This window comes from Orbicella faveolata, unplaced genomic scaffold (genome assembly GCF_042242905.1).
Source record: "Orbicella faveolata isolate gen_17 unplaced genomic scaffold, um_ofav_v1 contig_34, whole genome shotgun sequence".
NCBI classification, from domain to species: domain Eukaryota; kingdom Metazoa; phylum Cnidaria; class Anthozoa; order Scleractinia; family Merulinidae; genus Orbicella; species Orbicella faveolata.
The window spans coordinates 28967943-28980000 of NW_028301563.1; the positions used below are offsets into that span (position 1 = coordinate 28967943).

Below are 12058 nucleotides of genomic sequence, written 5' to 3' on the forward strand. Positions count from 1 at the left end.
CTGGAGCAGCTTTCTTCTAAAATGAGTCATACATCTTCCTGTACATTGGATTTGGGTTGCCTTCTGGTCTGCGCATGCATTCACCCCGAGAACGTACGAAAACACCGCCAAACTGATCATATGCAATACGCCGTCGATACGATTCGCGATTTTGAGGTGTTTAAATCAGGATCTACAAGGCCTAGTGGCACACCCCTACGGAACACTCCAACAATACCTCTCTCCCCGGAAACATAAACAAACGATACGTGACGTGACAACGGAAGAATTTCGCATACGAAAATGATGTCGTCTGTTTAATATGAGTCGCCAAGACTTCAGTTTGATTCGTCAGTCCGATTTACAGAATACCATTTAGTGGACGAAAACATCAAAATTCTACTTGAAATAAAAAGAAGAAGAGAAGATAGAATAACTACCAAAAACGCAACATGATTACCATGTAAATAACCTGTCATGAACTGTTCTGGTTTCCCTTTACATGTTATCATAAGTCACGCATACCAAAAATTATCAGTTACAACTTCCGCACACCGTTGCCAGGTTTGATTGCAATAATTCTTACAACTTCGAAAGAGCCTGACGTAAAATGGTGTACAACAGACGGGACTTAAAAGTCGTTTCCATCGTTCAGCTCGTAATGACCGCCATCTTCTTGATCCTTGGTTTAGTAGATCGATTTCAAGTACGATACTTCTATATCAGCTTTCTGCTGTCGCCATGTTGGACGGCTGCCACTGTAAGTAGACTTTGATCGTACGATTCCATGCTTTGACTTCCTCATTTAATCCAGCGCTCTACACTGGTCGTAGCTATTATAAAACCCTGCGAATTACAGCCGTTTCATGCAGCTAGCTTCCGATCGGTGAGAATAGTTTATTTTCTTAGCTATATAGTTCGCTTGACGAAGTTCCATGTATCAGCGACTCGAAATGGCCTTCTTCGCGTGGAAAAACAGTTTTCAAGTTTTCAGATTCGTCTTTAGTCAATCAGTTTATTTATTTTCTTCATGCATAGCTTGAATTTAGTTTTACCGGGAGTCTGAAATGAATAACTGTCAATAACAGTTTGCTAGCGGAGAAAATTTCCTCATGTGAGTGAGTGCTTAGATAATGGCTGAGAATTAATTGCTCAAAATTGTAACTGTAAGCATCGTAGACTACGAGTAGTCCCTCTTTCGCTTAGTCCATCGTGCGTGACGCGAACGAAAACCGCGAGAAAAAAATGGCCGCGCGAAATCCTGGGGGCGAGAAGAACGGCCGCGCGAGATCCTGGGGGCGAGAAGAACGTTCGCCCCCAGGATCTCGCGCGGCCATTTTTTTCTCGCGGTTTTCTTTCGCGTCACGAACGACGGACTAAGCGAAAGAGGGACTACTCGTAGTCTATGAGCATAGAAATAAGGCGTTTTTATCCGAGATGCCCTTAGAACGAGGTCTGCAGTTGAGAAATTTTACTATTAAGTGAGATTCTAGCACTCCAATCCAGACCCTCGCTCAGAAGCATAGCTATTTCCCAGACTTCGTCGATCTGTTTGCGTGGCTGCACTCGTCTGGTAGTTCGATAGCCATAAGCCTAAATTTTATCTTTTGGCAGTCGATTTGCGAGGTTCGAAACCACATTAACTGTAAGAAATGACAGAATTCTTTATAACTGTTGACACCATAGTGATCGTACCCCGCTGAAATATCGATATCGCCTAATATTAATCTGCATTCGCCTGGGATGCGGCCTGTATACAATGGTGGAGAGAGGGTTGACAGGTTTTTTGGGGGGCTGAACAGACATAACACGACTTTGCCAATATGACTGACTTCTTTGTTTAGTATTGCCACACTTTTTATTGCGATAATCCTATTTTAGTTAAATAAAATAATGATTTCACTAACAATTATGTTTATATTGGTAGCGATGAACAATAAAACGTTTCAGAAAACAGTGTTACACGGTAAAATGCCAAGTTAATTTTGTTGCAAGATTCAACAACACTCGCTCTGATGCAGCCGAGGAGTGTTGAATTTATAGCAAAACCTTTGGGCATGTACTTTGTGTACTGTGCAGTCGAGGGACTAGTGTCCAGATTCCTCTTAACCCACCCAAAGCCCTCAACCGTCAGTTAGTTTTGTCGCTATTATTCCGGCAGAATGCTTGATTCGTTTGCTGCACTACCATGCTCAAAATAATGCTGACATAAGGTGTAACATTTTATCTCCCGCTGAATGCAGTGGTTGTTTGAGAAACAGGCTCTATTGTTCATCGAATCCTTCCCCAAAGCCTTTCTCCTACCGACCCCTCCCTTCAACCTCAACTCAAATAAGTACTTAAGATAACGAAAAAAAATTAAATAAATAAAACTAAGTAAAAAGACATGAACCCCGCTTGCACGCAAGCCGCAGGGATCATCAAACGTGTTACGACAACAGATACTCAGACTGTCTTGCGAAGTGCAAACATCTTGTGCACCTGCATCAGTTTTTAGTTAAGTCTTTTCTTTGGAAATCATCCTGATAGTGTCTGATAGTTCTCTTTTCTTTCAACCAAGGTGTTACCAGTTGGCATCGTAGGCCTGGTTTTGTCCGGCATGTCAAGACGCCCCCCGAATTTGGTAAGACAGTTGTATACAGCATTCACTGATGAAGGTCTTTCCATAGGACTATAGCGATGGTCCTTTATCTCCCATGTACAGAAACATAAACCAAAAACGAGCAACCCATGATTAATGTTTGTTGAAGCCAGCTCTAGAACAGTTCAACCCTGGGAGCTCCTCCCCCCAGGAGCACAACATCAGAGCGCACATCTGGCAACGCATGGCACCGTCACCGAAACGGCACTGCACTGCATGGCACTGCACCGCACCGCACTGCATTGCACTGCACTGCACCGGCACGGCACTGCATTGCATTGCAACGCACTGCACAGCACGGCACGGTACGACACGGCACGGCCATGTACTCATTCACTCTGACTCGCTTCTCTTCTTTCTTGCTCTATTTCAGATCTATGCCCTCAAGTCAGTCAGCGTGGCTTGTGCTGCGATGTCAGCAGCAACAATGTACCACTATCAATTGGGTATTGGCACATTGTTACATGAGAAGGCGAGCTACCTTTTTTACATTGTAGAAAAGGACACAGAATTCAAGTTCACCGCTCAGGAAAATACTATGTTGGCCATATCCTCCTTAGCTATTCTATTTTCTATCATTGAGATAATCCTCGCCTTTGCAAGCGCCAAGAGCTGCGGTGACACAGGCTATGAGCCTCCTCAAGATAATCAGGTACGCATAGTTACCGATGGAACGAAAAGCTACTTTTAATTCAAGTACATTCTGACGTTTTTCTAGAATTCAAGAAATCGAAGATGGCGGATCAAAGAAGGCGGCTGTTCGGATATTGTAATGCCATAGTGCTTATATTTCTGAAAGGTGCTCCTGGAATTATTGATTTCCTACGTGTTCAATGTTTCTTTTGTCCTGTTTGTTTTATTTTATTTTTCAAAGAAAATGTTCAAATGTTGTTCATCATGGACAATACCTAGCTAGTTCTCAGGCATGCTACTTAATTGAAAAAAATAAAATTTTCAAATAAACATAATAGGCTTAAAATTCCTAACTGGCGGGAGGCAGACCAGCTGGCTATTTGCAAGCATGAGCGAGGAGTTGAACAGGGTCTCCCGAGAAACAACTCCAGCTTAGTGGTCAGAGCGTGGCTTGAACCCGCGACCTCCGGATTTCAAGTCCCGCGCTAAACCCATGCTGCCTAGCCTTCCAAAGCTACGTTCCTTAGAATAATTGAAAGCTATTTGGCCTTGTGAATTTTCTTGTCCTCTCAGTTTAATTCCAAACAAATAAAACACAACAGTTATGCCGCTTTCTTTCATTTTATTGTTTTAAATTAAAGTAATGAACTGTAATTACATGATTCGCTTGTTAGTTTGGTAGTGTGCGAGAAATGAAACGAAATCACATCATTCGACAGAAGAAACTTGAAGTTGCATCGAACGTGATTTGAAGTTAACTTGTACCTCACACTCGAATCCGGGCTTGAGGTTGCTACGATTAATAGGGTCACATGCGCGACTTAATGTCAAGCTGTCAAAACATCATGTTTATTTCATGTTTACAGGGAGTGTACGCATATCACCGATTAGAAACCGGACAAATCCAACCACAACCACTACAACCGACCTATTTTGCAGCCCAGCCGATGGTTGCAGGTCAGGCGGTGATTGCTGGTCAGCAGATGGTTGCAGCTCAGCCGATGGTTGCGTGTCAGCCGCTGATTGCAGGTCAGCCGGTCCTTGCACGTCAGCAGATAGTTGAAGGGCAACCGATGGTTGCAGGTCACCAGATGGTTTCAGCTGAGCCGATGGTCGCTGTTCCAGTGTCTAACCAATAAAAGACCAATCAGTAATTATCATTCTTGTTTTTCCTTCTTGGTCTCCAAGAAGGGATAAATGTTTAATTTTTGAGAAAGTGCAATTTGTGTTCGATGGTTGTCCATATTTAAGCGTATTCAGTATAGTTAGATTAGGCTTTGATGTCCTCAATCGTAGGTCCACTGCGATTGACAGAGATAGCTTTTCCCTGCTCGCACTGTTCGCCTGGCCACTTTACATCTACATAACTTAAGCTCTAGTAATGAAACTTGTGATGAGTATGATATTCAGGATTTTTACATTGAGTGGTGCTTATATAATATTCGGCGATGGTATCACAACCCGAGTGAATAATTTGTTTTTCTTGGTCGTCGCCAAGTTGGTGAAACAGTCACAATTACTTTGTAGTCCTGTCGAGACGTCGGGTAAGTAGAGGGGGTCGGGGAGGAGGGTAAGCCCGGCAAAGTCGACGCGTCGCCACAAATGGTCCTGACATTAAATGCGAATGAAAGATAATCTTACAAGTTGTATGCTAGCCATTTTGAATTTTAATACGCGCTCATCTAGTGCGAGGTCTGGAGCCGAGAATGTTCGGAAACTGTTCGGAACCCTTAGAGAACGGTATTATTTTCCAGGCATGATCGGATGTCCCGAGAATACCTGAATAGGCCATTTCCGAGTTGCATTTTGCCTCTGTGTCAAAACGAGTCTAAGTGCGAAACCATTCATATGAAAATGAGTTCCGCCTACAGGTTCATTTTCATTCAAATCAAAGTCGTTTCCAGTAAGAATGGTTTCGCACTTAGCTTGGTTTTGAAACAGAGACACAAGGAAACTGGGAATGGCCTATTCAAAGGACGTCCCAGTATTCGTAATTCAACTCTAATCCTCACATCACACGACTGCATGTTTCAAATTCAAGATGGCTGCTGTAAAGTTGAAAGGTCACGTTGTATCTTACTTTTCATGCTTTTGTCTTCCAATTTGAAGCGAGGCCCGCGTGTGCGTGGCCCGAACTCTGTGACGCCAATTTTCTGGTTTGGCATGCTTCGTTTTATTGCCACTACTGAAGATTTCCAAGAATTTAATAAACCGTAGTAATCATTAATGCACTGTGAATTGCTTTTTATGTGTGTCTCATCCGTACATAACTCAATACCTATTGACCAGTCAGTGTGCGTACCATCTCCAGAGAACAAAAGCACGCCAGTTTCGAGTACACTAGGTAATTTGAATTAAAAAGTGCTTATTTGGCAGTGCTGCTTAAAGGGTTTTTTTATTTCTTTTTATCGGTGAAAAAAATAAACCTTCTACTTTCGCTTAGTCTGTTAATTGAGAGTGACGCAAAATGTTTTCCTTATTGTAAGATTACTGCTCTACCCAAACAACTCTCTCCCATGTCTATATCATTAAACAGGTGGCATTCACTCCAGCGAAATCTTTTGAGAGAAATCAATCCCAGGCGTGAGCGCGCGCTATTTTCGAATCGGTGAACGTACGGATTTAAAGTAATTGACAGTTGATGCAATCGGATTGGATGGAAATTGGCTGGCGTTATTTGAAAAGCCCGGGTTTTAAGGCAGGCGTTCCCCTTCTTCCTTGATCGCGTTTTTCAGACCTGGCCTTTCGCGTATCAGTATAGAGTAAATCGCGAACATTGAATGATATCAGTCAACGTGGACTATAGACTATATGATATATGACTGTAGTGTCGTAATGCATACCAGTGGAAGCGGCCTCGTGGTTAGCTATGGTTAGTACGCGCTGCACTCCGGATCAGGAGAAGTCTGGGTTCGAGCTCTGGCCAGGGTGATGAAACTGAGTTGAGTTGAGTTAGAGGCTTTCTTTTGCGTAATTTAAAAGTATAATATCTAAGTCTGCCCAACCAAACTGGCTAATAATAATTATTTTTGAGTTCTTAATATAACATATCAAAACGTACTTTATTTCCTCACAATTTTCATTTACAGATAAAATTACAGCTTGTTATGTTTACAGTATATTTTCTCGGTTTATAAATATTATAGTTAGAGTATTGGGGTCAAGTAAACCATTCACTTTTCTAGTTATTTTAGCCAACTTGGCCCCCATATTTACAAAACTAGATAACTTTCGGTACAGGTGAGGGACCAGAAAGGAGTGGAGAAAATAATAAAAATAAAAATAATAAACGTACAAACGAGCGATCCACATTACAATTACAGTGCGATAAGATAAAAAAGTGAGGTAAAACGGAGAAGTTTTAAGAGAGAGCGAGTTTAAAAAGAGCAAATGATAATAGCTACAAGAAATTCGTTAGTTTGGACATCCTTTTATTATTCTTTAGCAAGACACTTTATTCTCACTAGACCTCTCTCCACCCTGGTGTTTAATTGGGTCCCGACGAATTTAATGCTGGGGGATAACCCTGCGATGGACTAGCATCCCATCCAGGGGGGAATAGAAATACTCCTGGGCTCTTCATGCTATGGAACTGGTATAAGCGCCGACCTGATGGGTCACTTGGCTCAAGTGCCCCGAGGTTTGTCCTTTGTCCATCCAAGGATGTTTATCAATTATATACGAATTCTTTATACCACCATGCAAACAGTCCAGTGACCACAGAAACAATAAATAAAACGCAACAGCAAGGACGAAAAAGCACTTTTGTATCGACAAATCGTTTGAATATATAGTTCCGACAACATGCTCGATACTTTGGCGTATAACTGGCGTGATTTATTTTGTTTACAGAAGTGGCAGTCAAGCTAATAAAATCTGATTTCTGTTGCATTGGTAAATGAAATAAACATTATATAAACCAACGCACTCATTTTTTATACGAACGTTGAGACCGAGATTAGCCTAAATGTTAAGAAAATTCTGGGGTCAATTAATTAACCTTTTGGGCTGTCCGTACTTTTTCATTCAGGGCTATTCGACTAAAGTTCAAAACAAAAACTAATATATAGATTTAGGCCAGCCTAAAGAGCTCCTGGGCGGGTTGTTCAGAGCCAAATTAAGCTAACCCAGGAAAAGGTAGAATTTTGATTTGAGTTTTGTAGCTTTGCGTTGAGGTTTTCTGTATATTGTTTGGCCTTCCGTTTTGAGTTTTAATAATCACTATATACACAAAACAAAGCAGGAAAAAACATATGTATAGAAAAAAAAAGTTATAATTTGGTTAATTTTTAATCCTGGGTTAGCGTTAACCGGCTTCCGAAATATCCTGCCCTGTTTTCAACAGGTTAAACTGAGAGGAGCCCGCGATCCAATCAAAAACCAGCACTTGTTCAGCGGTCAACTTCATAAAAACACGCGACCACGATCAGCTGTAAACTTGAGCCCGCGATATGGTCACGTGATAATGGTCACCGGATACCTTGTTTTGACAGGTGTCAATTGATCATAAGATGGATGTTCATTACCAAAGAAGTACACGGTAAACCAAGGCTGCATGTCTCTGTCAACCTATTATTTAGAGTATGGCCGCAATGTTGCGCGACTCCGTCGTCGTCGTCGTCGCCGTCGCCGTCATCGCCGTCGCCGTCGTGCGTACGCGCCCACGAGCAATACCGCTAGCTATGATAACCATGAGAAAATCAACTCATGGGTTTCCTTTTCTTTCCTATATCAGTATGGGGCTCCGCTACCAAAAATTTAGACGTTTGGACCAGGTTGTTCGAAACGTATTCAGGAACATTGATTTCGTTTTTTTTTTTTTGTTTGTTTTTCATGGATCTCGCGTGCGACACAGCCCATGAACTTGCAAAAATGAACTCGACCAATATTTTTTTCAAAACAGGCCTTAAGCTAGTTAGCAATAACTGATCATGAGGAGGCAAAACGAAGAGAGAGTTGGAAGTAATATATCAAACGTGGAACGTGATATATCAAACGCGTATTTTTGACGAACTTCGAGGTATTTGAAAATGTGGTCAAACAATGTCTTTTTGTGCTTGATACATCTTCTCAATCGAAACTAAAATAGAAAAGAAAATGGAGAACTAATATCGTCAAAATCTATGCTAATTAAGATCAGATATCCAAACACCGTCACCATCATGAATCTCTTTGTTTAATGCTTTGAGAGCTAGAGTTAAGGGTTTTCACGACGTGTAACATTAATATTACTTAAAAGATTAAACATAAATATTACAAAAGGTGCTGTTACAGTTACTGGGAAGAAGCAAGAAGAAAGCTACTGAAGGGCGTTGCAACTGAATACTGGAATAGCAACCATCGCCTGAGCTGCTGTATTGGTCGGTTGCAATGGGGTTTGTCCGGCTGCAAACTGACTTGGCACATTGCCCGCCTGAAAATTAAAGAAACACAAAAACAGCGTTTTGACAGCTTGGTATCGAGTCATGCATGCAAATCACTGTGAGCATTTATCCGAGGGAAAAGTACGGCCGTGAAGTATAACAGGTAGAAGACAAGAGCAGTAGGGATCTAAATTAACGGCAAGCCTACAGGAGGCAAGGTGACTTCATGGTTGGTGCGCTCGTCTTCGTATCAAGCGGTCCGGGTTCGAGCCCTGGCCAGGGACATTGTGCTGTGTTCTTGTGCAAGACACTTTATTCTAACAGTGCCTCTCTCCACCCACGTGTATAAACGGGTACCGGAGAACTTAATTAATGCTGAGGGTAACCCTGCGAAGGACTAGCATCCCATCCAGGGGGGATTAGAAATACTCCTAGTCGATCGCTTCATGTTACAGAAACTGGGATAAGCTCCAATGCTGCTGATAGGCGGCTTGGGGCGTATGCAGACTTTACCCACAACAGAGTGAACACTGTTAACCTATAATAAACTGTGTCAAGAGCGAGATACTTTAATACTCGCTCAATGCCCCTCTCCTTGTTTTAAGCCTAACGGTTGAATGTTTCGCCCGTTTCACGGCTAACCGTTTACCCCTTTTGGACCCTTGTTATTGGTATCATTACACATACCTGACTGACTTGATTGTGCTGTGGAAATTGGTAGGGTGGATCACTGCTCCAGGCACCACAAACGGCGAGGGCAATCTCAATGGTGGAAAATATCACAACCAAGGAGCTTATTGCTACCGCAGTATTTTCTTGGTCGGTCCATTTAAGAGGTGCGTCCTTAGGAACAAAGTGAGGTCGGTCCCAATCCACACTCTCCGATTGGTAAAGGTTCTCAATCAGTACATCCCACAAACTGAGCTGATAGTGATACAGTGTTACTCCTGATACCAAGGCGCACGTCATGCTCACAGAGCTCGAGGCGTTTATCTGAAAGTAATAGAAAAGAAAGCGACTTCAGAGTGAAATTACAAGACAATGATCGAAAATATGAGAGACAAAGGATCAAGTTTTCAATGTTTGGTGTTTTTTTTTAATTAAATGAATGTAACTTACTTCACTGCAATGGGCAATGACGAAGGAATTCGTTTTTGTTTGGTCTTGCTGTATTTTTTCTACTTGGTTTACTCTCACACGATCAACATAAGGACCGTTCATTTTATATCGGGGGGGGGGGGGGGGAGCCTGCCTGCCTGCACCAGAACGTTACATTCCTGCCTTACCAGTGTTGAGGAGGGACTTGATGTGTGGACCAGAATCACTCCTAAGATACCAGCTAGTAACACCTTGCACAAAAAAAACAAAAAAAAACAAAAAAAAAAACCCAGAAATTACAATCGAAATGGTGAAAATAGAATACTTGTTTCAAGTCCTATTTACGTGAAAAATGTCAGTAAATATCAAAGTTGTGGCGTCACAGTGATGACGTCATGTTTCTTTGTCACTTTTGAAAATTTTAATATGCATATTTTTTACAATGTGTTCGAAAGAGCACATCAAGGGGAGTTGAAACCTGAAAAAATTTTGTCCATATCACAAAAATTACATGAAATATGACATTTTTAAATATGAAAAATAGCTCTACAAAATATGGGGTCCCTCCCTTGAGAAAAATCCCCAAATTGGAGCCGTAATTTTGTTCTAGCAAATGCTGCTATGTTGCACATGTAGTGTACCAGATGACTGAAGCAAAAATAAAGAAGAAAATCGGAATAAAAAATTATCCCTCTAGTGTTATTGCGTTAAAATTAGTTTTGTTACGTCATAACCTGTGACGCCACCCGGGGGGGACAACAAAAAAATATTTAACCATATCTCAAAAAATAATCATTATAGCAAAAAACGGTTTCCGGCATTTTAGTCCTCAAGTCGAGGCTATTCTAATTACATTATCTTTTTTATCAGATTTTACGAAACATTATAGCACGTTTTAGTGACGTCATCAATTATTACGTCATAATCTGACATTTTGTCACAACTTCCAAATAACTGTTATTACAGTTGAGCCCACGGTACAGCGGTATTAGTTACAGAGCGCGCGAAAGGGAGGCTTTCGTGTCAACATTTCACGGGAATACAAGCGCCTTATGAGAAAAATTCAAGAAAAATAATAATAATTATGAGTTCCTCTCCGGATTTTGAATTTTTCTCACAAGGAGAGAGGCAAAAGATGGCAGTGCTTCGAGTGATGCCAACAAACGTGAACTAATGCACAGGTGAGTGAGCAGTGGGATGTACGATCGTTCTTCCTGCCCAATTTTCGTGCAGGAATAACAGTTTTTTCTCTTTCAAACGTATATAACGTTATCTTTTTTGTAGAGTTGTGAGTTACATAAAAATGGATGGGAAAACAATTTCACTGAAAGTTGGAAACACTTAGCATCTGATGCGAAAAATAATGTTGATGTTTCCTCGATGAGCACGAGTTCTCCGAACATTGTACACGAGTTCCCACAGGCTGCAAACTGGTGTTCCATCCAGAGGGCTGAATTTCCACCGTTCACAATTGAGAACATGATGAATTACTTTATTAAGAGAAAATCAGGAGATAATGAAGGCAATAAAGACTATAAGAATTTAAATAGTAAGGCATTTGGACTATTCAGACATGGTCATGTACAAAATATCGAAGTTGCTACTGGTGAAAATGGAGACGTGATCCATATAAAAGGTGAATGTCCGCCAGAGATGAAAAAGAATTTGAAGTACAAGCTCAATGTTACCATGATCAATTCCGGAGAGCAAGCTGGTGAGATCACCTATACCTGCTGCAGTCCATGCCCAGCAGGGAAAGGACCATTCCCCTCTTGTAAACACCTAGCTGCTTTATGCTTTGCCCTTGAAGAGTTTGTAAGATTGAAGCAGAGCAGAGATTTTGCTACCTGTACTGACAGGCTTCAAACTTGGAACCAGCCACGGAAACGGAAATTGGAACCAAGATCTGTGTATGAAATTGACTTCAGTAAAAAGATCTATGGTAAAGAGAATGTAGGAGACAGGAAAATTCTTCATGACCCTAGACTGCCTGCATACAGAGACACTGAGAAAGCAAACCAAAACATGCTCGATATAATCAGAGAAGCTAACTTAGAATGTGGTTTTTTCAACATTCTATCACATGACAAGCATCCATCAAAGGCTTTAGTGGAGACCACAACAGCTACCACTAACATTATTTCACCACCCAAAGAACAGCCAATTTCACTACAGGAAATTTACGAGAGAGCAAACAGAAGCAAGAAAGAGCTTTTTGTAGATGCAAATGAGAGAGAAAGAATAAAGGAGGAAACAAAACAGCAGAGTGGATCTCAAGAATGGTTTGAAGTCAGAAAAATTCGAATAACTGCTTCTAAATGTAAAAGAGCAATTCAAAGACCAA

At 41.3% G+C, this 12058-nt stretch overlaps 3 protein-coding genes across 3 annotated transcripts in view; 2 read left to right on the forward strand and 1 right to left on the reverse strand.

Annotated features, from left to right (window-relative positions):
- Window positions 1-489: 489 nt before the first annotated feature.
- Window positions 490-5480, forward strand: LOC149105660 (uncharacterized). The gene is made up of 4 exons (XM_089270604.1): window positions 490-739; window positions 2540-2602; window positions 2994-3272; window positions 4120-5480. The coding sequence occupies exons 1-4, from the start codon at window positions 590-592 to the stop codon at window positions 4390-4392; spliced, it is 765 nt and encodes a 254-aa protein (XP_089126730.1). The 5' UTR covers window positions 490-589; the 3' UTR covers window positions 4393-5480.
- A 2577-nt stretch (window positions 5481-8057) lies between these two features.
- Window positions 8058-10037, reverse strand: LOC149105661 (uncharacterized). The gene is made up of 2 exons (XM_089270607.1): window positions 9304-10037; window positions 8058-8666 (listed from the first exon to the last, which is right to left on the reverse strand). Exons 1-2 carry the CDS (start codon window positions 9583-9585, stop codon window positions 8553-8555), a joined length of 396 nt encoding a protein of 131 aa, XP_089126733.1. The 5' UTR covers window positions 9586-10037; the 3' UTR covers window positions 8058-8552.
- A 1057-nt stretch (window positions 10038-11094) lies between these two features.
- The window catches only part of LOC149105662 (uncharacterized), a 1524-nt gene continuing 560 nt past the window's right edge, over window positions 11095-12058 (forward strand). Inside the window, exon 1 of the mRNA XM_089272374.1 lies at window positions 11095-12058. This exon is cut by the window's right edge and continues 560 nt beyond it. Within this exon, the coding sequence (XP_089128500.1) occupies window positions 11095-12058 (964 nt within the window).